The sequence below is a fragment of the Syngnathus leptorhynchus genome, chromosome 10, assembly GCF_054491065.1.
Source record: "Syngnathus leptorhynchus isolate UIUO chromosome 10, UIUO_Slep, whole genome shotgun sequence".
NCBI classification, from domain to species: domain Eukaryota; kingdom Metazoa; phylum Chordata; class Actinopteri; order Syngnathiformes; family Syngnathidae; genus Syngnathus; species Syngnathus leptorhynchus.
In genome coordinates, this window is record NC_141204.1 from 9,058,447 (window position 1) to 9,084,939 (window position 26,493).

The 26,493-nt window shown below is 44.8% G+C and overlaps 1 protein-coding gene across 1 annotated transcript; it reads left to right on the forward strand.

The window, feature by feature from the left end:
• The first annotated feature begins 960 nt into the window (after positions 1-960).
• jag1b (jagged canonical Notch ligand 1b) lies at positions 961-26,457 on the forward strand. The gene is made up of 26 exons (XM_085921661.1): positions 961-1,331; positions 1,568-1,873; positions 8,907-8,958; positions 10,914-11,171; positions 11,573-11,633; positions 13,320-13,450; positions 13,542-13,661; positions 15,785-15,898; positions 16,032-16,145; positions 16,244-16,357; positions 16,778-16,824; positions 16,989-17,162; positions 17,521-17,671; positions 18,694-18,858; positions 18,941-19,054; positions 19,144-19,257; positions 19,439-19,552; positions 19,928-20,044; positions 21,007-21,034; positions 21,323-21,408; positions 22,003-22,116; positions 22,220-22,329; positions 23,032-23,271; positions 23,683-23,823; positions 23,990-24,131; positions 24,534-26,457. The coding sequence occupies exons 1-26, from the start codon at positions 1,275-1,277 to the stop codon at positions 25,013-25,015; spliced, it is 3,666 nt and encodes a 1,221-aa protein (XP_085777787.1). The 5' UTR covers positions 961-1,274; the 3' UTR covers positions 25,016-26,457.
• Positions 26,458-26,493: the final 36 nt, after the last annotated feature.

Sequence of the window (26,493 nt, forward strand, 5' to 3'; positions counted from 1 at the left end):
TGAATTTTAATACCAAACGCAAAATTTCAATCCAAAAGTCATAAAGCATTAGCTGCACGTATGTTGTGCAGTTTCTGCTGGAGACCACGGGCCCCAATTTTGTGCCTGGCGCAATATTGCACAAATCACAGTCTAACCTTGGTGTTTTCTTTTTTTTTTTTTAGTATTGTGGCCGATGGGCACAGGTGGGAGGGGTGCTTGCGCTGCTGTATGCTGTAGTGAGAGGAAAACCAGCCGCGCCCCTCATTCCCTTTAAATTCAGCGCATGAGTGGTTTACATAGTAAAAGGACTTGATGGAGTCCATTCATTAAATTGGAACGTGCCAATACATAAAAAAAAAAAACAAAACGATGTCCGCTGTGGAGTGGGCACTTGGAAAAAGCCTTCAACCCCCGATCGTGCGTCCTTGTTCCAGTCTTTGTGCGTGAACCTCAATCCAATCCACATTGCACAGCCTTCGCCACAACTTTGACCTCCTTTTAGTTTAATTCTACTTTCAACAAAGTTTTTGCTATGCAGTCTGGCAAATTCCCAAACACAACAAAGTAGACATGAAAATCAAGATATGACCGTTTTTGTGGAGAGGACAAGTGCACCTGTCTAAGAAAATAGAAATATGTTGGCCTTATCTGGAAAAAAATGCCTTTACTCACCAAAGATTTTGAAACTGATTCATTTATTGGTGCGGTTATTGTTTTCTGTTGTAAAAGCAGACGTTTGCAAATGTCTTGGTTACATTATACTTTTATATGAGACATAATATTGTGCCTTGACTACAATTTTTGACCGTGCCACCAACCTCTGATGGTTCATAAAGTTTCATAGTTGTGGGGTATTGGTTTTGACGCGCCAACCTTGGCGGTTTGTGAGCTGGTCGTCGCAAAGGCGATGGGCGGACCCGGCGTGTCGCTCATGAATATGTGAGGACGCGCACACTCACCCACAGACACTCCCTCTCGGTTGAACTTGTGCAGGGCTGCCTCGCTCCTCTCACCAGTTCTCTGTCAAGTCACTCAGTGCGTCAGTCGGGCAATCTGCAAACGCGCACCACCGCATGGCTTGTGTTTGCGCCGACTTTCCTCACTAACAAGTGGAATCTTGTCTCCCGACGAGGACGGACAAAACACGGGACAGTGCGAGGGAAGAGGATCCAGTGCTTGGCTTGAATTGTGACGTCTTTATTGGCGTGTCGTGCATGTTTAAATCGGAGCGCCGTGGTGCCGAGTGTCGGCCAGACGAGTAGTTCGAGCAGCGGCCACCTCAGTCCGCAGGCATGACTTGGAAACGGGTCGCCGTCTTTGCAGCCTTCTTACTCTCTTTTCTCCTAAAGGTACGTAGCGGTGGTTTGCGGCTCTTTTTTTTATTTTATTTTATTTTTAGGAAGGCGCTCTATGCACGGGAAAGGTCACGCGGTTCAACCTCGGTTCATAAACTTCGATTGTCGCTTTAATGTGGCCATGATAAATTGACATAAAGCGTGCAAGGCACAAGAAAGTTTGCAAACAGCATGGTACCTTTCGATTGTTTAAGCACTTCTCTAATATGGCGCTGCTCTGTCGTCAACAGGTGTCAGATGGATCGGGACAGTTCGAGTTGCAAATCTTGTCCACGCACAACCTAAACGGAGAGTTACTAAGCGGAGCGTGTTGCCACGGCACACGGAACACGGCGGACACCAAATGCACACGGGGAGAGTGCAGTACCTTTTTTAAAGTTTGCCTCAAGGAATACCAGTCAAGGGTTTCAGCGGAGGGGCCGTGCAGTTTCGGAATGGGATCTACGCCTGTCCTCGGAGGGAATACCTTTTCTTTTAGAAGCTCGGTCAGGAATGACAAGGCCAGGATAGTTTTGCCCTTCAGCTTCGCCTGGCCGGTGAGTTGAGGCAAAACAAACAAACAAACAAACAAACAAACAAAAATAAATAAAGCAGTATGACCGATTGGGGGCGGGGGGTGCATTGTTTACAAGGCAATTGTGCGCAATTACTGTCTGTCGATCCCTCAAGAAAGCACAACAATGTGAATCCGGCAAGGAAGGACTGACCCCCCCTGTTCCCATTATCTGCACCAATTAACCAGGTGCAGCAGTATTTTTTCTCAAGACGGCCTAAGGCTGACAGTCTGCATATTCAAGGTTCTCTTTCCATCATAAATAAGTCTGACAATTGCCTCCAAAAATATTGGTCTATTTCAGTGTTGTTTTGCTTAATTTAGAAATGAGTAACGATGGTGCAAAAAAAAAATGTCTCCCAGTTTTTAATGAGTAAAGGCATTAGAAAATAGAAAAGTATCCCATGTCACATCTCCTAACAAAAAAATGCAGGTTATGTATTCTGCCATCTAGTGGAATATACTCTTGGCCATAGATAATAATTTTCAGCCCAGTTAAGTGAAGTTAGGCAATTTCCACAGCACACGTCAATAGGGACTCACTGGGCTGTGATGCATTCCAGCCCGGCATTCACATAACGCAGGAATCGACGCAAAAAACAACAACTACCGGTTGCTGTAAAATACTGCGATGTGTAACCAGCACTTGTCTGGCATTTTGGTCACGGGATAGCATTTCTCAGCAATCACATGCAATTTGTAGTTAAAAGAACAACATTGGTTTTCCAGTGCCGTGTCGATTCTCTGCCGCCCTGGAAGCTGGTCATGTTCAAAACAGTAAAACCTCAATTCTTGGTTTCCTCAAGTGTCAGCTCTTTCTCACAGCTCGGCCTGTGGGAATGTTGTAGCTTTGTGCAAGATGATTTGCCATGCTGGAGTGCATTTGAATGTTGACTGCACAGACTGACTGGCCCCACAGCTTGGCCCGCAAACAACTCGACACGCACACACAAACACACACACACACGCAAACACACACAGCGGCCTGACGGGTGAAAGGACCGGCAGATCTGTGTATGTGTCCAATTACATCAAAACTATTTTTGTCTCAATCGAGATGGAAATGACAGTTGTTTTTTTTTTGTACATTCACGTCATTGGCACACAAAGGGCCACATTTTGAGTGAAGTTCCTTCTCATGTCCTTTTTTTATATGCGTTTCAGCAGCCAGTTCCAACTTAAAGGCAGAAAGAGAGACATTTTCTATGATCTAATAGTCAGTTAAACAATGTTCTCAGCGGGGTTGCGTGTTATTTGATATCTTCTGGCGCCTCACACTTTTTTTTTTCTCCCCATCCTTTCACCCTAGTTTTAGTCTAGGACCCTTTGACTGAATTTGTCAGATTGATGACAGAAGCTACCACTAAGTACTAAAACCATTAAGTCACTTATCTTCAAAATGAATTGAGCTGTTTCGATAGAGAAGGCTGTCCTGCTTTTTTAACAGATGTGCCCATTCATATAAATTTCTATTTTATGTTAATTGAGATAGGTAATCACTTAAAGACAAAATATACATTGTTTACAGTAAAGTTCCGTGGCCTTTCTTTATTTCAAACTGGGGAATTTTAAAGGTAAAAAGACAAATGTCTGTCTCTGTTTAGGCTCCCTTTATGGGAATGCTGAGGTAATGGGCATTTCAGTGCCAGATGAAAATTGTGTCAGAAGTTGGAATTCAATTGGAGGGGCATTAAAATGCATCCAGACAAAGGCAACATTCTGAGCCATCACTTTGGTTCCGTATTCAAATCGAATCCATAAATGGTTTGGATTCCAGTGTATTTCCTGTTCGAATGAAGCACTTTTGGGAATAGCTGCGTTTTTTGTTTTTTTTTCTGAAGGAAGCGTTCAAAAGATAAAACAAATCTCTTGATCGCTTCGCTCATCCATCACTGGAAGAAATGTGCTTTACTTCAGTGCACATTACCAATTGTCAGCCTCAATATATCACATCACACTTTTCATCAGTTGATTGTCTGCTGTGAACGGATACTAGCAGTGTGGTGCAATCGGGTTGTTGGGAACCTCGGGTTCCTGAAGTCTCCCCCTCCACCTCTTCATTTTCTTTCATGAAGCTGGCCTCTTGTCCGAGCAGGGTCTTTGTTTAAGTCACGCTCGGTTGGACCCCAGGCATTTCATCACTTTAACCTTGCCACCCACAGCAACTGCTGCACTTAATGAGGCTGCACACATGTGCTTAGATCAGGTAGGGTGAAAGCCAAGCATCCAGCTGCATGCCATGGGCCGGACGTCTTTCAACAAGAGTTGCCATGCTGCCCCGTGTTGATTCGACCGTTTTACGCCGCGCTTTCATTCAGTGTGCGAGCCCAGCCAGGCGGACCCTCGCTGTGTGTATGGCTGTGAGACAATGGTGTGCCCTCGGTGACTACAGTGAGGATTACTTAGCACAATGGCGGCGATGCAGGACAAGCAACAGGAAGCAGTTGTAGAGGACTCAGCAGTGGATGACGTTACCTCGCAGGCAAACTGGAACTATGTCTCTGAAATATCTTTAGCATGTGCATCCATAAAGAAGACTTTTTAAATGGGATGAACCGAGTGCAGGTGTTCAAATGGTTGGCTTTAAAGGCTTTTCCCATGTTTAGGTATTTCCTGCTCGGATCCAACTGGAGTGGACAGAAAATGTTATTTTAATGACAAGAATATTTGATGTATATGCGCATCCTTAGTTTCTATGTTACTAAAATAGTCCAGTTGGTTGCCGCAAATTTTGAGGAATAACCATTACAGTTTAGTGCAACTGGAGGATATTTTTCAACAAGAAAGCTTGGTAGACGAGACAATTTTTCAAAAATGTTAAACTTTTTTTGTTTTGTTTTTTCCCCCCCTTAGAGTCATTTTCTGCTGTCTTTCAGTCTTGTTTTGGCATTTCAGTGATTGATGAAGTGGGACTAGTCAGTCAATAGTGGGCTCAACCTCAAGAGGTGAACACCTCAACTAAGTGTGGTGGGAGGGGGGGGGTAATGATATGTTTGTTTTCTAGAGGCTGCTCTGATGTGGCGCTCAAGTGCAAATGACTCAAGTGTAAGAATAAATTCGTTCTTTTAGCTGGGCCATTTTTTAAACTGTTTGTGTGGTGTTTGTGACAGTTACGTAATAGCCGCTTTACTGGGTGGCTTCAAACTGCATGGAAACATGCATAGAAAACAACACGTTTAATTGGATTCAGTTGTTTTTGTTTCCCTATAAGCCCAGTGACCCTCACTGAGGACCAAGGTCCACGCTGCTTGTTTTGCTTCAATTGTTTATATGGCTTTCATTCGTGCTCCTGGGTTCAGGGCTGGATGGCCTTTGGAGTCCCTTGCGTAGTATTTCTGTTTTCGTTGGCACAAAGAAAGATTCTTTTTTTTTTTCCCCCCCATGCCAGTTGACATACCTTTGCAGGATGTTTAGTAAGCTGTTGATTGTACAATGCTGTTTTCCTCTCAAGTCCTTGTTGTGATGAAAATCTTTGTGCAAACAGAACATTCCTTTCTGCCAGGCCATCAGTGCCATCGTCGGCTTAGCGGATGATTCTCAGAGTTGCCTTTATTGTGACCGTCGGAATATGACGACAAACGTGTGTTACTCAGTGGCCTCTGTCATTGGTTTGATCTCAGGTTGATGCTCCTGATGTGATTGACTCAGGAAAACTGATAGAGAAGGTCAACATTTTGTTGACACAACTGTTTACATTTCCTCTGATCTTGTCTTATCTCTCCTGGCTTGCCTTTTTTTGGGGTCATTTGCCTGTGAGCTGTAAGACTTACCTTGCTTTTTTATTCAAATACACTACCTTGGGAGCATACATCAGCTATCTCCAAGAGAAGGCTCAGCATTTGGAAAAAATCCCCTTTGTGGTGAGACTAGTGTTATTTTTGTGAGTTGAACTGGAGTGATCTTGGCTGCTTACTCTATGTAACTTGTCTTGTTGGATAGTGGCTGTTTGGTCAGAAAAGATAAGATTGCCACACTCACTCACTTTGCTTGGGAGCATGCACACTGCAGTTCAAAGACAAGCTTGAAGTCAGCTGGGAGTCTGGGAAAAGTGAACCTGGCAATGGCAGACAAGCTGATAACGGGCTCGGAGTTATGGTGTGATGGAGTGAGGGCCTGGTCCCTATCTTGGTTTCAGCAAGCAGTTATTTGGTCTGGAACCACATTAATGGCAAAGCTATTTAAGATTAAGTTACTGCTGACGTTGTTCTCACTGAACTTTGCACATGTTTGTGTCCACATTATCTTTGCTGTCCAATAGAAAGTGTCCAGGAAAAAAAAATCAACCACCAATTCTGGATTTGCCTCAACACTTTTGAACAAACAACACATTGGGAGACATGCTGGTTGCTACTGGGTAATGCATTGTTTGCCACAACTGCAATTCATTTTACAAACAGGATGTTACCTGGAGCCAGCATATTTCAACCCTCACTTGGGCATGTTGCATTTAATCAAAGTTTTGGCTCAGTTATGGCAATATTTAGGGTAGGTGTTAACAAATCTTACAGCAATTATGTGAATATAGAGCCTCATTTTGCGTGTTTCTTGTTAGCCCAAGGGCCCTGAGTACTCGCATGTAAAAGTCCTGTTAAGATTTCTTGCCTCCATGTTGAGGCAAGTCCTCAGTCGTGAAAGAGAAGGGTGTGTTGGAGATCGACCTTAAAAGGGAATTTGATCGCAAAGCATTAAACACTGTGCATCACATTAATCCCCCTCATTTTTGGGGGGAGGGGGGTGGGGGACTGGGAAGTTTCATGGCGCCGCAGGGAAGTTTCTGGTTTTCCAACCATTGTTGTGCTTTTGTAAGACGATAGCTCTTCAAAACTTGATCGAAAGATTTGTTTCAGAGCAGCTTTAAAGTCAACTATACAAAAACCAAAAGTTAGTCCTGGTTACTCCCATCAACCCCGGCTTCTGCGTCACTGATGATGTCGCAACCATGACTAATGTTGATATTTTTGGGAGGTGGGTAATCTCCGTGGCTTCTGTGTTGATTTGAGTTTCCCCTTTTTTGAAAGGAATGGTCACATTAACAAAGTTGTCAAATTGAACAAGCGCCTTTGATTAAAAAAAAATAAAAAAAAATCCAAGTCCCTGGTAATGTTTATCATAATAATCTATTAACTGATCTTTGAAGAGAAACTAAGTAATCTCGTGAAATTTCTTTGCAATATGTTCTATGCACCCACACTTGTGTAAACATGTGATTCAGATTAATATTATACTTGTGGAATATGAATTAAGCCGCAAAAAACAATGTCTTCAACGAGAAAATTGATGTCTGAATTTCTCAAGACTCAGGTAACAACCAATCAGTGCTTACCTGTTTCCTTAATTTGGTCATGTGACACAAGCCGAGCAGGTCTTTACCATAGACCTGAGCAACAGTGATGTCATTTTTAGTTGACAGCAAGTGGGGACCATAGATTGGGGGAATCCCCCTTCCAGAATAACCAGGCTGCAATGGATGCCAAGTGGGCACCATTTAACACATAATGTGGTACTACACACTATTAGCTTGAACAGCGATGTTGAGTTGAATTGATGTAGAATGTCTCCCGTGATGAAAAAAGGAGTTGTGGTCCAAGAGGCTAAGTGAGAACACATGAGGGGAACACCAAAGTAACAACGCTGTTAAATGTTAAAGTGGGGAGGGGAGGGCGTCTAGTGGACCCTTGTTTCTAATAATGTAGTTGCATGCTGGGCGGCAATACTTGTTGATTAGGGCTTGGATTTCCATTGTTACTTGGTCTGCGTGTGTTGTGCTTGCAGCCAAGTTGTGAGTCAGAGTCTGCCATGCATGATGATGATGAGTGCTGTGTTTCAAATAATAGCCACTCTGATTGCAGGAGACGCTGGCACATGATGAGACAAATGTCTCCCGGAGAGATGGAAAGTTTAATGGCTGACAAAATAGGGCAAAGCCGTGAAGAGAAAAAAAAAAAATTGACTCATTGCCACTCTACCCTCACTCAGGGGTTTTCCTCGGAGCAGGTGTGTACTCCATGAGGTCATCATGATGACGGCGGGTGCCTCCAAGAAGAGTGTGTGGGTGAAAATGTGACGATTAAACATGCCTTGTGGATGTGAGAGTACGCTGTTGTGTGCGCTTGCAGACGTGCCGTGGGCTCCCTCGTGAATGTGGTGACCCGTGAGAAAGTGTAAGCTGATATCAGTGCGAGTGCTACCGACACTGATCAGTCCTCGTGTTTCGGGAGTGCAGAGAAGCCCGCCAAAATGCAGGATTCTTCCTGTTTGGCCATATGCCTCCTTTAGTTATCATCTTTGTTATTATTATTTTGTCTGCCTGTCTTTTTGTGACGCTCATCTTTAAAAAAAATAAAAATAAAACAAGCGCGGGTGGTTCCCAGCCTTCGTAGCGCCACGTTTTAAATTGGCATGAAATTGCAAATCTCATATAGACTGCAAAACAGACCTGCTTTCTCAGAACTTTGGAAATCATCCGCTGACGTATCTGGCCACATTTTGTAAACATGTGGAAAACTTTATTTGGGGGGGGAAATCGGTTTTCAAAAGCGAGCAAGCTTTCTGTGGCTGAGATGAAGACATATTGTTGGCATGGCTATCTGTATTATCCCTCTTTGTGTACTTTTTTTATTTTATTATGACTTGTTGGAGTCGTAACTGTAGAGTCTGTGTCGTGTCATCCGGCTGGGTCACTGGGGTGAGGGAGGGCGCTTTAGTTGCGGTGCATCAGGCTCCCTCCTACGGGGATTGTCTGCTCATCTTTCCTGACATTTGTCTGCTTTTGCCCCCCCCTCCCCAAAAAAATAAACAAGCTTAGCTTCCCTTAATTAGGCCAATTAGGTCTGTTACACCAATAGTTGCTTTGGTAGCTCTCAATGTGAGGTGATGCTTATTTTGAAACAAGTTTAAAAAAAGTTTTGTGACATCCTTATTTGAATTATCACCACTGAACCATTCTGACAAAATGTGTATATCCAGATATTCTTTAAAATGTCATCCAATAATAATAATGTTCTCTTTTCCTACAGAGATCCTACACTTTGATAGTAGAAGCTTTGGACTTCAACAATGAAACCAATGGTGAGTAAGATATATTGAGCCCCCCCCCCCCCCCCCCATTTCCTTCGTTTTCTCTCTTGTCCTTAATGGTGTCTGGAAGGCTCGGAAAGGAAGTTATTTGTTTCCGTGCCCCCTACCCACCCGCTTTCCACACAATATCCTAGCCCAGCATGTGTCTGAAAGAAGAAAGTGTGTTGACAGGTGGATGCAAGGGGCGAAAGCAGGGGATAGGAGAAAAACGAAGTGAAAATGTTTGCATTCTGCCTCGATGAGTGATGGCAGGTGCCGCCCGCCAGGGTCTGGGTCACGCAGTCTCACTCTCACCCGGGCGTGAAACGCCGGGTTCATCCGGCCACCCCCTGGTCCACCGCCCCTGCTGCCAGCATGCTCCCACAGAAAAGAAGGGACAGGTGGTTGTCTTGATCTATAGGAGCAGCTTGTTAGTCAAGCTAGGCTCGAGAAGCTGGGCGTGCAGTGAAGCGTCACTTCTGATGTGATTTACTGCGCTGACTGTTCGCCGCTCATTGGCAATGCCGTGCACGCTGACTACAGTTTTGAGCCCGTGCTTATTTGTGCAACTCACTTCGTATGAGGTCAACAAGGTTTCGGTCTTTTCTGCCGTATTTGGCGCTTCCCAGAGAACCATTAGGGCACTGGTGTGAAGAGCCCATTTGAACGTACACTCAGTGCCGCCAAAGCCCCTCTGCAAGCAGGTTTTTTTCATACCGAGTCAGAAGTGCTTGCTTATTTCATTGCCAATCCTCAGATAGATTTCCATGAAGTATGTGAGGAAAAAAAGGCCCCGTTTGCTTTCAAAAGTTAATACCTTCTGAGTGCCGTGATGTCTCGGGTTGGAGTGAGGCCTCTGCAAATTTGTCTTACCTCTTTTACGCTCTGCCTCGAGCGAGGCAACACTTAGCGGGGATGTGCTAGCCCCAACACTGCGGGCCGCTTCTCAGTAGAGAAGTGCCACATAGCTGAAGCACTAGATTTCAAGCCCCTGCGAAATTTTGCCGCTCACTGTGATTGCACTATTCAAACACCGCCCCGCTGCCATCCCGTACGCGCCGCTCACATGGTAAATAAATGACAGCAAGCCACCCTTTCCACTCAGGTTCAGCTCCATTGCATCATACTACACGGGGGAGCGACACGCTCCCGTGGTTAACCCCCCCCCCCTGCAGTAAATAACATCTCTGACACATTTTTCATTCTCTCTCAGGTGAAAGATTCACAAGAATAGTTGTGTGTGCATGTCCTGTACGTGCTGTACAGCAGAGTCTCTGTGCTGAGCTCCCCAATGACTCATTTTGGATCGTGTGGAGTCCAGTGGTCTACCTTAGTCCTTGTCCTCTTGACAGAGCCGTGACCCCCCTCATGTTTGAACTGCGTGTGGTATCGGTTTAATGTTGTCAACGACATGGTCAGACATTCGTTAGCGAATATCGCAGGGGGAAAAGGGGTTGACTGTAGACACTTTGAAATTTGTTTGTGAACTCGGGGGGGAAAAAAAAGTGCTGATGGGCATGCTGGCTTTCACTCCAGCACTGAATGTGGCGTTGGTGTCTTCACACTATAATTTCTGGTGACTGCGGTTCTGTCCTGGCCCGAGCAGATGCGATGGGTAGCATGAAGCTGTAAACCTGAGTTGGAAACCGACTTGGGACACTTGGTAAGCGAGTGTGAGTGAGGGCAAAAAAAAGCAGTTTCAAGTGCTCATTAAAAGCCGCCTTTTCGTTTTTGCATTTCCTGTAACTACTTTCGCTCACCAGTACACATAGTTGCTTTGATTACATATAATCAGCTATCTTCTGCGATTTGTGCTCAAGCATTTTCGGTAAGCCACTGCAAGGTCTCTGTTGTGCGCTTTGAAATGGGTAGTACATTCCAGAACACTTGCAGCGAAACACGCTGGATTCCTTGGAGCACGAACCTTGCAGCTGGTGTTGATGCTCTCACTTGTTGTCGTGTTCAAGGTGCAGATAGGAAGGCGATAGCGAAATCTTCGCACTCGGGCATGATCAACCCCAGCCCGCACTGGCAGAAGCTGACTCACAACGGCCCCGTTGCTCAGTTTGAGTACCAGATCCGGGTCAGCTGCGATGAGCACTACTATGGCTTCGGCTGCAACAAGTTCTGTCGACCCAGGGATGAGTTCTTTGGGCATTACACGTGCGACAACAACGGGAACAAGACTTGTCTGGAAGGCTGGTCGGGACCAGAGTGCAGCACGGGTAAGGCGTTATGAGTTGTACATGCGGATTAATGAGTGACATCACGGCATAATATATTAACTAACGTCTTAAGAGAAGCTTGAGAAAGTCTAAATTATGTATGATGTGAAAAAAAAGCAGCCAGACTGCAATGTGACTCATGCTGATACATGGTTGCTGGGTCAATGTTACTGAATGGATGACTTTGTTTGTATAAATACTCCACCCCCCCTTTATATTTCCATTCAAATGTTGTCATCAGCATGACTAAATAATCTTGTCCTCATTTTCTGCTTACTCGTTTCCTGAGTCCTAAATGTTGACGGGATTAATCTCAAGGGAAATATATGTATATTCAGACTAAAGTGCTCAACATACAATATAGGACACCAACGTGTACTTTTTCCTCTTCTCTTTTTTAGCAATATGCCGACAAGGTTGCAGCACCATACACGGATCGTGTCAGGAGCCAGGCGGATGCACGTAAGTGGTCCAAATTGTCCTGTCCACTTTGTGTAAAATAAAACTGTGAGTACAAACAATATGACGGAGCACTAATGTACTGTTAAAGGATAACTATCTCCAAAAACACTTGTCTTTTCTAAAGCTCTTGATTGTGCAGGTGTTGTCTTGATAAGTGACAACTCGTTCTAACAAACACAGGTTGAGCTACTTCCTCCTCTCTAAGGGCAGCTTGCTTGAGGAAAAACAGGGTTAACTGCCAAGAATCCAAGTTGGAAATGTTGTTTTCCCCCCCTCCCGCTCATTAGGCTGGCGTTATCAGTCCAATCATGTGTAACATTTGGGGTGGGCGTTTTTAAAAGCGTATTGTTTGCGCAGCTAATGGCTTCCTAATGCTGTTTATGCACACAGCCAGAGGAAGAGCCAGGCGCAGATGGGTATCGGCGCACGGGCATTGTGTGCATCATCCTGTACGAAGACCCCTGCTCTGTGCAGCTCTCCTCACAGTCAGACATTAGTTGCCTTCTCTTCTGTCTGCTTTGGCCCCATATCAAGTGCAGAGAATGTAGGGTTGGTTTCATTTGCATAAGCCTTGTTGTTGTTCCACAAGCTTTTGAACTCAATCGGGTTTCTTGTAAGTGCTTGTGTGGCCACTGGCTGAAAAAAGAGCTTAAAATGTTTTCTCACACAGGTGTGGCTGTGTTTGGATCTGACTTGCTTGTGTTTCTCATCATAGCTTGTATCCAAGCTGCCTGTAGGCAGGGGAAGCTGCAACTGCTGCTGATACTGTGGGAATATTTTGGAGTCACTAAATGGATTGGTTACAGGGTTACTTGTAAACTTTTGTTTAGCAAAGTGCACACACTCAAATGGCCCGTGTTTCCATCTTGATGTCGAGTAGCGTGCGTCAGAGCTGCTGCCCAAAGTACGGCAGCATCCCCCAGTAATTTAGCTTTGTATTAACAAAATCATTTGAGAGCTTGCTGGGGAATCCTCCACCACTACTTATTGAGAGAAGATTAGCACGCTTTTAAGAATAGCCTCCTTAATCACACAGTGAGGTTTACTTAACCACAGCTTTATTTTTACAATCCATTTCTGGGGGCTAATCACCATGCGGCTATCCCAGAGAGAACACTCGATTTGCAGCCCTGTCACCACTCAGCCACCTCTTTCGGGAGCGCACCTCTCAGCCAGGTTTTATTATGAAACCCGGGACGAGAGTGCAACATTATCTGTGTAATTATGGACCTGGACATGTCGGCGGTCCGCAAGAAAGAGAGCTTTCCGCCTCCTCCCCTGGCCTGAGGCAAAAGCGTAACTCCTGACTCATGGGAACCGGGACTATGAAGAGTCCGGTGGGATCCACGCTGTTCTCTGGTTTGCCTGCCAAGCCGCAAACACACTGTCGGTCAGGGAGTGTTCCGATGCTAATGTTAGCCGTGGCAAAGGTCGTTGGAAGTGGAATTTAGTGTTTGGACCTAAAGCGTTGTTGCATAAGCAGTGTTTCATTTAAGTTGTATGTGTGGCCTTAAGATGCAGCAGTCAAGACGGAAATAATGCCTCTTTGTTTGCTGTGCAACACGAGTTAAATCCAGATTATTGGTACTTATTTAGCAGTGTGGACTAAACAAATGAAAAGGCTTTTAGACCCAGTGTGTGTGTGTGCGCATAGGAGACTGAGAGCATGTCTTTTGTTTCCTGCAGGTGCTTGTATGGTTGGCAAGGCCAATACTGCGACAAGTGTATGTCCCACCCCGGCTGTGTACATGGCACCTGTGTGGAGCCCTGGCAGTGTCTCTGTGACACCAACTGGGGCGGACATCTTTGCGACAAAGGTTCCCATTTTGTATTGCAGCGCCTTGAATCCGAATTTTTTGACTTTGCAACATAGCAAACTAAATCCCTGTGAACCCCTTCATATCCCAGATCTGAATTACTGTGGCACTCACCAGCCGTGCATGAACGGAGGGACTTGCATCAACACGGGACCGGACAAGTACCAGTGTTCGTGTGTTGAGGGCTACTCTGGAGCCAACTGTGAGAGAGGTGAGTGCTGAAAGATTAGCGTTGATTGGAGCCATCATGAAAAATTCCCGCTCAGATGGTGTTTAAGTGTTGTGTAACAACTAAAAGTCTTTGAGTGGAGTCATTAAGCTTGAAACATTCACTTAGTTCCACCTTGTACACTTTCACTAATTATAGCCAGTGGAAAAATTACTGTTGGAAAGATGATAGGGCTCAATTAAAGTTCAAAAGTCGCGGCGCTCAAATTTTCATGTGCTCCAATGTACTCATTCTGGGTTACAATCCAGCAAGGAGTTTTTTAATTAATTACTTTTTTTGTGCGTGCGTCTTGCAAGCCAAAATTTGAGTTACAAACTACAAGTCAAGTGATATGGTTGTGTTTTTGTTTTTTTAATTAAAAGTCTTGCAAAAGCAATGTTTTATGTGTGTTGGTGAGGGGCTGCACAAGATTAATGATATTTTGATAAGGAAATTATTTGCTACTGGGACAGAACCATTTAAACAAATGAGCCAAGCTTCCACTGTATTTTTGTTTCTTAAATTTTACATACAAGGAAGTTAGATCAAAAAGCTCTCAGTGTTCTCTCTATGTAATAATAATAATTTTGATGGCTTGAAAAGAAAGAAAGGGTAAGGTTGTGGTGTTTGACCATGATCTTTGAAAGTCGGAAAGTTTGATGTGTTTTAATGTGTTGTAAATTGTTTTAATTTGTTGTAATAATGGTGCCCTCTGCCTGATCCTGTTTGACATTTGAAGCCTAATCTTAAAATCCCTCTTGAGAAAACATTCCTGCTCATGTTGTGGTTGGCTCTTGGTCTGACGCTCCTTAAAATGTTGGTAAACTGTTTGTTGGCAAGCACCAGAAAACCAAATAGTAAAATGTCAACTAGTTTTAACATGTTTGTAACTCTGTTTATACTGGTGGAAGAATAAAATGTTGTTAAAGCTGCGTTTACAGAAGTGATTGGTTTTCGAAGAGAAACCAGACACAACCAAGTCATGGCACATTTGGAACCGAAGAATGAAAGCATGACCTTTACCAGGGCCAAACTATCTTATTTTGTTCTCAGGATTTGTCCATTATTCACTGGCTATGTGAAAAGACACTCTTTAATTTTTTTGTAACAATAACAATTCAATAGCCACCACTCATTTTATTAGGTTTATTGTTTTTAATGCAAATCTGCTAGCAAACAAGCAACGGCACAGTGTTTGCTCTCTGACGAGGTTGACGGGTGAGTTGATCTCATTTAAATGTGAGAAAGTTGTGTTGACGTCAGATTGAGGTTCTTAGAATTTGCCATCAGGTGACTCTGAGACTGCCGTAATCCGTGTCCACTCCAGCACAAGTGCCCCCCCCCCCAAAAAAAAAAAAATTGTGTGGTCCTCTGGGGCCAATTGTCACGTCCCCCCCACCCCCTTCCCTCCTTAGAAGCAGACAGTAATGCTAATGTTCAGCTGCTGCAAACACTTACCATGGAGATGATGGTTCTTTGCTCATTAAACGTGAGCCTCCCTGGGTGCTGACAGCTTAACTGCAGACATGTCAGGAAACCGTGCCCTCCGTGATGGGAGGTGGGGAAGGGGGGGGGGGGGGGGGACGGGGGACGTCGACATGTCAGCGCAGAGAGGATGTCCTCTTACCTCCTCATTCAATGATCAGCTTGATTGCCCAGTCACCTCCTGAGTAAATCATTCATTTAAGATTCATTTTGTGACTCGCTCATCCCAAACTTGATCAACATAAAGTTACTTGGACAGATGCCTCCCCCTCTTTTCCCATCCACTCTTTCATAGCTCCCCACCCTCCGCTTTGCTCTCCCTCCACTCTCATCTGGTGCCCCCACTCAGTCATTGGAAAGTCACAGTGTGTTGGGCAGGTCAACTTAGCATGAAAGATGATTTCCTGGCCGCTCTGCTTGTCGGGCGGGTAATGAATGTGATATTTGCGGTGCTGTTTGACATTCAAGTCATTGGCATGAACTATGCGTTCCGATGTATATTTTTTGCTTTGACTTGAACGCTCCCTTCAAAGAGATGTAATTACAGAAAAAGAAAAGCTTAATTGGAGGTGGGGCGGAATGAGTCAGATGGGCGTGTTCTGCCGGGGCGTGATTGTGTAACCTGTCCTTTTGCTTTCTAGCGGAACATGCCTGTTTGTCCAACCCCTGCTCAAATGGCGGGAGGTGCTCAGAAACCAGTCACGGTTATGAATGTCACTGTGTGCCAGGATGGAGCGGCCCTTCCTGCACTCTCAGTGAGTAACACTCATATGGAGATACATTTCTGAAATGTATTTGTAAAAATGAATCAAATAATTGGTTTGTACTCTGACTTTTGTTCAAATGGTATACCTTGCTATATATTCTGACTGGTCTCCTCCCATGCAGACATTGACGACTGCTCTCCAAACCCTTGTAATCACGGAGGGACCTGCCAAGATCTAGTCAACAGCTACAAGTGTGTTTGTCCCGCGCAGTGGACTGGGAAGACATGTTTGATCGGTGAGCCTCTCTATCAACTTTTTTTACTTCACTCTGCCACCACTGTACATAGCTGTCAACGACACATGTAAATGCCAACCCGATCCCCCCCCTGCTAGATGCCAACGAATGTGACGCCAAGCCCTGCTTGAATGCCAACTCATGCCGCAACCTGATTGGCGGATACTTCTGCGACTGCATCCCTGGTTGGACGGGGCAGAACTGCGACTTCAGTAAGTTGACAGCTGTCAGCTGCAGCTGCGCACCCCACCAACAGCCCTGCCTTTTTTTTTTTTTTATCTCGTTCCGGTCCCGACGCAGTGGCTGTATAAAATTCCTGCCTTGTTCTAATATGAAAGAAAAAGAGCTACATAAATGCGTCTGTCACTGCAGCCCAAACGAAGCTTTTGTATTGCTCTCAGGCCCTTGTGTGGCCCAGATCTGTGGTTTTCAAACAATCCCCAGGACTAGTTTCGCTTGGCTACAGAACCGGGTTGCTCAACACTCTGTGCTCTTTGCACTGGTTCTGCTGCTGCCACGTTTCGCTTCCCCACCCAAGCGATTCTACAGTGTCATGAACTCCTTTTTGCTTCATCCAATGATTGCAGATTTAACTCTCCAAATGTTTTTTTATTTTTTATTTTCCTACATAGATATAAACGACTGCAAGGACCAGTGCCAAAACGGGGGAATCTGCAAGGTTCGTTTCAAACCCATCTTGGTAGAATATATAGATATATTACTTTTATGCATAACCGACCTGTGGGAAACCATCTTAAACTTTCTACCTGCTCAATTCAACCCCATGAATTCAACCTGATAAAGCACTGAAAGACATTTTTGGTGTATTGATGATTCAAACAGGACTTGGTGAATGGCTATCGCTGTGTGTGTCCCCCTGGCTTCGTCGGCGAGCACTGCGAGAGGGACATCGACGAGTGCTCCAGTTCGCCGTGTCTGAACGGGGGGCGCTGTCAGGATGAAGTTAACGGCTTCCAGTGTCTTTGTCTGGCCAGATTTTCGGGGAATCTATGCCAGGTAAGCCATCATTTCTGTCCAGCCGTTGTCTGCCAGCATCCCGGTCGGTGTCTTCCCACCCTCCGACATGGCTGCCCTGCTGTATTTTTTTTCTTTTTTAAGTGAATGCTTTGTTGAAGCTTCCCTTGGATTAAGTGGAATGCATTCCTCAGTGCTGAAGCCCAGACTCAGAGGACGGCTCCTATGTCTCTGGCTTGTTTTTCCCCTCTTCCTTTATGTATTTTGTGTGTGTGTGTGTGTGTCGTTTCCTGGCACGGTTTGTGGGGAGGATGCTGCGGCTTTTTGCTCTGTTTAGTGTAAGAGAACTATATCAGCTATCAGGTTAACCTCTCTATATTCTATACTTTCTCTACCCTAGCTGGATATCGATTATTGCTCGCCCAACCCGTGTCAGAACGGAGCACCTTGCTTCAACCTGGCCACAGACTACTACTGCGCCTGCCCCGAAGACTACGAGGGCAAGAACTGCTCTCACCTCAAAGACCACTGTCGTACCACCACGTGTAAAGGTACGTCTACGAAGCAGCATTTTTTTTTTTTTTCCTTTTAGGAATTTCCTGTAAAGTGATACACATTTTTATATTCACTGCATAAATGAAGATTGGAACACTTGAGCTATATTCTTCCCATGAGTACGATACCTGCTTTTCGTTGTTGTTCTTGTGCTCAATTTTCTTGGCCAAGGTGAAGACACTCCACCTCCATCTCCTTTGCAAATCTTTTCCGTTGATTCCCCTCGGAGTCCCTGAAAATCTGGCAAAAGGCACATCGTACTGTGTGTGTGTTCCTGGGAATGACTTGGTGGGCGACCACTTCTTTTTCTTCCTCAATGAATCTGCACATTGTGTGTGCGTGTGTGTGTCTAATTGAGTGAGGCGACCAACCACGGAGTCAGATACCAGACGGTGAGATTCTTTCTGCTCTTGGCAAGAATTAAGTGATTACAGCGGAGCACATCCAGCCCACTCGCCTAACCCGATCAGACAAGGGAAAAGGAAAGGATCTCAGTGCAAAGTGGCCTGAATCACTGGGAAATTGGTTATGATAGCATAACATTTTTTCTTTTCTTACAATTTTCTTATTCTCATGTCTTTTTATATTATGTGCAGAAAATAATTGGATTGTAAAGAGACGTGTTAATTAACACAATTGTCCACACAAGAGTCCCGAAGACCTCAACCCATTCGTGAAATTGCTTTCCAATCAGTTCCACATAGCAGTTGACCCCAAATGTGTTCCTTGCAATTCCTAATGTATGACTAAAATACCCATGTAAACATCAACAAATGACATGCTTATATATATCTGTTGTTTATTGAACATATTTACATCACAGTAGCTTAATATCTCAACACATATAAAAAAAATCACTTCCTGATCAGTTGGAGTATATCAAACTTTCTATATCCACAATCCTGTAATGGGACTTCTTCAATTTCTATACCCGTGTGGAGCTGTAAGCCATATTTTGATGTTGGTCTCAGTTGTTTGAGTATTGACAGCAGGGATTTCTCCCTCACTTTGTGTGCAGTGATAGATAGTTGCACCGTGGCAGTGGCATCCAACAGTACACCGGGAGGAGAGCGCTACATTTCATCCAATGTGTGTGGACCTCATGGCCGGTGCCGGAGTCAAGCTGGTGGTCAGTTCAGCTGTGAATGTCAAGAAGGCTTCAGAGGAACCTACTGCCACGAGAGTAAGACCTCCTAATCCAAATCAAATGAACATACAGTCGGGCTATGTCAGCTAATGTTCCAATTGCGTTATTTGTATTTAAGATATTAATGACTGTGAGAGCAGCCCATGCCGCAATGGTGGCACCTGCATTGACAAAGTTAGCGTGTACCAGTGTATCTGCGCTGATGGCTGGGAGGGCGACCATTGTGAGATTAGTGAGTACATAACTGCAACATCAAAGACTGTTTAATGATGCTTTTGAGGTGCGCCACATTAATTCCACCCGTCTCCCATGCGGCACCAGACATTGACGACTGCAGCACCAACCCCTGTCATAATGGCGGGACGTGTCGGGACCTGGTGACTGATTTCTTTTGCGAGTGCAAGAATGGCTGGAAGGGAAAAACGTGCCACTCCCGTAAGCTCCCGCCTACGATTTTTTTCGCGGGGGGGTTCCCTTTACACGCTTTTAGTCTGCCTGTGCAAACTTGTGGTATGTAAGTGCTGATGGCTGTATGAGTTTTTAGTCGACAACGTAGTCGATGTATATTTGGTATTATGTATCTGCTTAGTAATTATTTTTTAAATGCTTCCTCCAGGCGAAAGCCAGTGCGATGAAGCCACTTGCAACAACGGAGGCACCTGCCACGATGAAGGCGACACGTTCCAGTGCAAGTGCTTACCGGGGTGGGAGGGAACAACATGCAACATAGGTGAGTCCCACGTTCACAGTGGACCAGGTGAAGATGCTTGTGTGGTAGTTTGTCTTGTCTCAGTTAGATCCACAAGTAGATTTTAGCTCTTCGTTCTTTCAACACTCTCTCGGGGTCTGCCCATTTTTCCCTCCCACGAGTGCCGACAGACGGATGCTTAAATACCCCCATTGCGCCACTAACAATACCCTTCAATGTTTTGGAATGCAGACTTCACCCAGGAAAGGGATCCCTAGTCAAAATAGCCCAAACCAATGGCAATGCGCTGTGATTTTGAAGTTAGAATGGAGCAACCTGTGCAGATTGCTCTTCTTGATAAGCATCTTAGTATTCCCAGACATAACTATAATGCTTAATTTTTTTGTTTTCCCTCAGCTAAGAACTCAAGTTGTCTTCCAAACCCTTGTGAGAATGGTGGCACCTGCGTAGTGACTGGGGAGTCTTTCTCCTGTGTCTGCAAAGAGGGCTGGGAGGGTCCCACGTGCACCCAAAGTAAGTGCTACATGTTTTTGACTCACGTTAATAATGTCGATAATCAATAATAATAATACAACTCCGAGCGTCCCCCTTATCATGCAGCTTGAACAATGCTGACTTGCTGAATGTGAACCAGAACTCCCTAGAATGGTTGGTTGTTTGGCGTGACAGGCTATGATGATGATGAATGTCAAAGTTTTCCAGGATCACAAGCAATTGGTCGCAATTTCCCCTGACTCATACAAATTGGGGATTGCTTTAAGTCGCAAAAAAAAAATGAAATTGTATGATGGTCAAGTGTGAAGTATCAATGAAATTCAATGGGGATCATGTCAATCATAAACATAAAGCCTAGTAGATGTATTAAAAGAGTAATGATGTTGAATTGTAGGCAAAACACCCGTATGGACAAAACCTGAGGGATGTAAGTCCTTCATGATGTTTATGTAAATAAAATAAAAACATGTCTGCAGCGCTCCATAAGACTAAAAAAGAGAGAAAGGAGCTCAACCTTAGGAAAGTGGAGACAGATGTTTCTCCCCCTTGTCCAAATCACACCCCTCTCTTCCCCCTCTCCTTGTTGCATTCTTGTCCAAACAGTGACATGTCTGCTTGTTCTGCAGCCCTGCTCTTTCACCGGCCGCCCTGCCCCTCCGCTCATGCACTCCAAAACAGAAATTCCCCGACATTTGAGGGGGAAAAAAAACAAAAGGAGGCGGGGGAGATTGTGGTTGTGAATCTGGGTGTGTGGAGTTGTTGTGGTGATGGTGGTGGAAAGGAGGAGTGAGCTCTCACTGTGTGGTTAATAAGACAAAACCATTGGAGCGCCGTCTGAGGGACCCGGTGCACACGCAAGCCCGGACGTGCTCTTTGGCATTATGTGTACCAAACACTGACGTCAGAAAATGAAAAAAAAAAAAAACTAAACAAAAAAAAAACCCCACACACTCATTATTACTTCCTACTCTCTTTTTCAGACACCAACGACTGCAGTCCCCACCCATGGTAAGTTGAAGCTGAAGGCAAAATTAAATGTACAGCATACTCAAAATTGCTCACACGTGTGAAAAGTGTGTGCGTGTGTGTGTTTGTGTGTGTGTTTGTGCATACATACATTCAATTGTATACGCTTACATTAGGGTAATACACAGTGTCATGTTGACGTTGGGTGTCCCGGTCGGAAACACAATCCAGAACTGTAATAGAAACCATTGTAGTAATGTGTTTAATAATGAGAACAGACATAAATGTAAAATAAAAAGCTATAAAAATAACTTTTCTCCTCTTCTATAGCTACAACAGTGGAACCTGCGTTGACGGAGACAACTGGTACCGCTGCGAGTGCGCCCCAGGCTTTGCTGGTCCAGACTGTCGAATCAGTGAGTAATCTTCAGCCCCACGTGCACCCATTTCACCAGTATCCCTCGTCCCTGATCCGCATTTGAGCCATCACATACAGTGCAGGCGGGCGACGGGCCTACTACAAACGGCAGGTCTAGCCGGCCAATTATCTGGGCGTTGGGCTACGGGCCAGCCCGAGCCATTTCGGTGTCACTCCACCAGGCTCCACCACTGTCCCCGGGGGAAAGCGGCTTAGTGTGCCAACAGCTAATCAGCCATGCTCTCTGACACTGATTACACAGATTGTTTTCCCTCTTAAAGGCTTTCAGATGGCCACATTCTTTCCCATTGCGAGCCCTTTGTTCCGTTAAGTCCAGCCTGTAGCTCCTGCATACTTGCGAGTGGTGCCGCTTTTAAAGTTGAATAATGTGGTGGGTGGACAGAGCCCATTTAATGTAAGGTTGTTTTTTCTAATTAACTATTGTGTTGTTGTCTGTGCTGTTCAAATGACACATGACCTCGGTGAACTTAGCTAGAGAATTAGACTTGTTTGCTGACTGATTATCCCCAATGTTTGCATTCTGTCTGGGTATCTTTATTCCGCTAAGGAGCCTTTTCTTTTCTGGTTGTAGATATCAATGAATGCCAGTCCTCCCCATGCTCCTTCGGCTCAACCTGTATTGATGAAATTAATGGCTACCGATGTGTGTGCCCGCCAGACAGGAGTGGGACGCACTGTCAAGAAGGTACTTTGTTCCTTCAAGCTAACAGACCCATTATGAAAACCATTGCTGCTCTATTTATGCTACATTTTTATTGTGTTTTTTTTTTTTTTTTATTTCCTCTCAGTGACAAGAAAAGCCTGCTCAGTTAACGGACATGTGATCTCAGATGGGGTCAAATGGGATGAAGACTGCAACACTTGCCACTGTTCCAATGGGAAAGTCGTATGCACAAAGGTATGTGAAGAATGGACCACGCGTGTGTCACCGAGTGTTAATGTTGTCTATTGGGAGAACGTGTGCGTGAACAATGACAGGATTAGAAGCAGTGGATGTGAGGCAGCAGAAAAAAGATCTTAGGTCGAGCCACTAATATTCAGTCATGCGGAGCAGCTTTTGCTCCACGGTGTCACATTCTCGACACGATGATGTCATTTGTTTTGAAAGGAAACACAATGGCACTGGTTTTATGCCAGTTTCACATCTCCCACACTCGCACTGGGGCAGATGAGTCATTTGATAACAGACAAGGCCGGAAGTTCTCGTTCCCATTTAAGCATTAAATGAAACTGGTGGCATTTAACCTCAGAGGAAATGCATCATGGGGTGAAAGTCAGCAAGTCCTGAACCATCATCTGTAGAGATTTAAAGACTTACATGTCAGCCAGTGATAAGAAAAAAAAAGAAAATCCTGTTTGAAGTCGAGCATTTAAATCAAAATCCAGAGGCACACTGCCGTAGCTGCCGTAAAAATGTAAAAGTTAATCACGCTTCTCAAACGATTTTAATGACGCTTGTATCGAGAAGCGATGCGGGAGGAAAAAAAAAAGCTAAAGACCCTCTTCTGTTTTTATTCTGACGGTATATTACATTTTGGTGTATATGTAATGTTGAGGCTGGATTCTCTTCATTGGATTTCTGTCTTTATGTTCTTTCCAGATGTGGTGCGGTCCAATGACTTGTCATCTTGGCGCCTCAGTTCAAGGCGGGTGTCCTTCAGGCCAGAGCTGCCTCCCCATCAGGGAGGGCCACTGTTTCGTCAAGCCCTGCCTCGGATTCGGGGAGTGCTGGCGTTCCAGCCCGGTCCCGCCAACACCCAAATGTCACCCCAATTCCGGTTACCAGGACAATAGCTGCGCCAACATCACCTTCACCTTTAACAAGGACATCTTGACAAGGGTGAGCTTTTTTATTTAGCTAGAATCTTTTTCTGTTTTCTGTATTTAAAAATAAAAGATATTATTCAAAGTGAAGACAATTTGTAATTCTAGTAATAAGACAAATTTGATGCACAATTTGTCTTCGCGGGCCACATAAAATGATGTGGTGGGCCGTATCTGGCTCCAGGACCTTGAGTTTGACACCAGTGAGTTACAGGAACATTGGCGACGATGGCCACATGTGCTCATCACTCACAAGCATGACAGAAGATAGAGGCTACATGCATTTGTGGTCTTTCATCTCAACCAGCAAGCTTGTAGAACATACTGCCAAAACACTTACCAAGCTTTTCCCTTTTTCCCCTCCCACTTCCTGTTTGGCCCTCTGCTTTCTATTTCCACTAACATTTGCCTCATTTCTTTTCCCCAGGGGGGGCAGAGCTTGACGGTGGAGAATGTGTGTAACCAGCTGAGGCGCTTGTACGTGGTCAAAAATTTCTCCTTGGAGCATTCCGTGTCCATAACCTGTGACCCGTCATTCTCGGCCAGCAACGAGATCCACGTTTGCATCGTGAGTAGCTCCTGGCGCTTGTCGTCAAACTTAAAGCTGTTAGTCGTGTTTGATTGACAGCACCCGGCGTCAGTCTTCAGGTTGAAATGTGTTATGTCATCACTTTGATAATAATGATGCCACAGAAGTGAAACCTAATTCTTTTTTTCCCCCCTTGCACATGTAGTCAACGGAGGACCAGCGTTTGGACGGGAGCCCCATCAAAGAGATTACCGAGCAAATAATCGACCTGGTTAGCAAACGCAACGGGAACAACACCATCATCGCTTCCATCGTGGAAGTGCGCGTGCCAAGCCCCAGCAAAACTGGTACGAACCGTCAACAAAAACACACGCATCCATCCACCTGAGAGTTTTGTCAGGCGTGCACACACTTGTTTTGAAAAGAAAATGAATCAACACCGGCAGCAACACATTCCTGCCGTCGAGTGCTATGTCATGTCGAGCGTAATTGAGTTTGAAAAGAATGCCGTCTAAAACTGTGCGTGGAAAGAGCAGAGCTGCTCGGCTTTGCGGCGTTGCGTTGGCCGGCTCGTAAGACTCCCACATGTCCGCCATTCATCACCGGGCTGACAACTAAAAGAATCCCCTCCCCCGCTCGCAGTTCCGAGGTCAGGTTGCGCTGGCAGGAGCAGTAATACGTTAAAAGCCCCGTTATCCTTTTTCACTTTTTGAATCTCTGGCTGACCGTTAAATTTCTCGTGTCTCCAGACTACTTGGTGCCCCTCCTCAGCTCCGTCTTCATCGTCCTCTGGGTCCTTGTGCTCATCTCCCTCTTACTGTGGTGCATGCGTCGACGGCGGAAACAGAGCAACCCCGGCGGCGGGGCAGGCGGCGCAGCGGCCTCCAGCTCGGAGGACAACACCACCAACAATGTGCGCGAGCAGCTGAACCAGATCAAGAACCCCATCGAGAAACACGTGGGCCTCTCGGTGGCCATCAAAGACTACGAAAACAAGAATTCCATCATTGCCAATATTAGGACAAATCACCCCGAGGGGGACGAGGACGACAAGGAGAGGCACCTCCAGAAAAGCCGCTTTGCCAAACAGCCAGCGTACACGCTAGTGGAGCGGGATGAGAAGATCTCCAGCCCTAACTCGACATCCAAACACCCAAATTGGACTAATAAACAGGACAACAGAGACTTGGAGACGGCAAACAGCATAAACAGAATGGACTACATAGTATAGCGGACAGCTGTGTTGCTGTGCAACCGAGCCTTAAACGTCTTCGCACCCCGGTGGTGGGTGAACGAGGGGAGCTTTGGCATGCCTGGTTGGTAAACTATCATGTCAGTGGTGACCCCACAGTATTTGCCCATTTTGCCCGTGTTAATTTAAGTTTTGACAAGCTGGCTTACACTGGCAGTGACGGTTGCTTTGGTTGGCTGGAAACACAAAGCACTGGTATACATTTCACTGTAGAATGTTAAGTTTACTCCATTACATTTAAGTCCCACCCCCAGCCTGCCCTCCTCCATTTTTGTATTTTTTTCATTTAGTGGACACATGGAATGGGCTCCTGTTGTAATAGTTGTACAATGACTAAAACAACCCTGTTGTGTTCAGCACTAGAGCTAATCATTTTAGCGTGTGTTCTTTGAAATTTGTTTTTTTTTTAGTACCGTTTTGGAGAAAGTGCCTTTTTTCAGCTTTAGATTTCGCCACTGTCAAATGAGAAAAAAAAAGAAAAGAAAAAAAGATCAACTTTATTATTTATTTTTATTTGGGGGGGGAGGATGAGTGGTAGAGAGGAGGACGGGGTGGGTTTAATGTCAGCAATTGCTGCCAATATGAAGAATTTATGTTGATTTAGAACATGTAGATATGTACATTTTTTTTATTAATCATTGTGTATATGTGATTTATTAATTTAATAATCAAGAGCCTTAAGATATCATTCCTTTTTATTTATATGTTCTGTCTAGTTTGAAGGTTTTGATAGCTGTGGAAGCTTACCATTTCTTTCAATGACCGTTTTCTTCCAATGCGTTCTATAAAGCCAAATGTCAGCATTTCAGAGACAAACTACAGGCACTTTTGGCCTAAGACTTATTTTTTACACATTTGACATTTTGTTCATTTATTGCCAGGACATTGACTGAAGGCAAGGGCAGATAAATAAAGGCTTCTTGCTGTGAGGGATGGACATGGTGGCAGACATATTGCTTGCCATCAGACAGTAAGGGAACAAAAATGTCCAAACGCAGCCTCAAAAGTTTCACTCTCACATTTCAAAGGCTGTCGAGATCCGGCAACATGACAAGGCAGGTCACATGACTACGTCAAACAAGGATTCCCATCCGCATTAGTCAGCATGATATCATAAGCTAGACTGTGAGTACTTGAAGAGTAGATTGGCGATGGGAACACTGTAGAACCAACCACATTAAAGACACTGCCTCCCTTGACAAAGTTTTTGATTTGATTTGTTTCTGAGCACACTTCTTTTTAATGAGGCTCCTAAGACAAACATGTTAATCTCATTTGTTCACCCTTTTGAGATCATGGCAACATTTTTGTCCATTTTTGACTTGTTTGAACTTGAGAACAATGTGTTGATCTGGCAATATATTTTTGAAAGTTGTATTTATTAAATATTTTGTATGAAAAGAGAATTAAAGATGTCTTTGTTCTAGATAGCGTGTGTGTGATGAGCGTGAGTCTCT

Coding starts and splice junctions, on each gene's coding strand:
- jag1b (XM_085921661.1), top strand. CDS start 1,275: ATGACTTGGAAACGGGTCGCCGTCTTTGCAGCCTTCTTACTCTCTTTT. Junction 17,163..17,520: donor TTTCGGGGAATCTATGCCAG/GTAAGCCATCAT, acceptor TCTCTACCCTAG/CTGGATATCGATTATTGCTC. Junction 23,824..23,989: donor ACGAGATCCACGTTTGCATC/GTGAGTAGCTCC, acceptor TTGCACATGTAG/TCAACGGAGGACCAGCGTTT.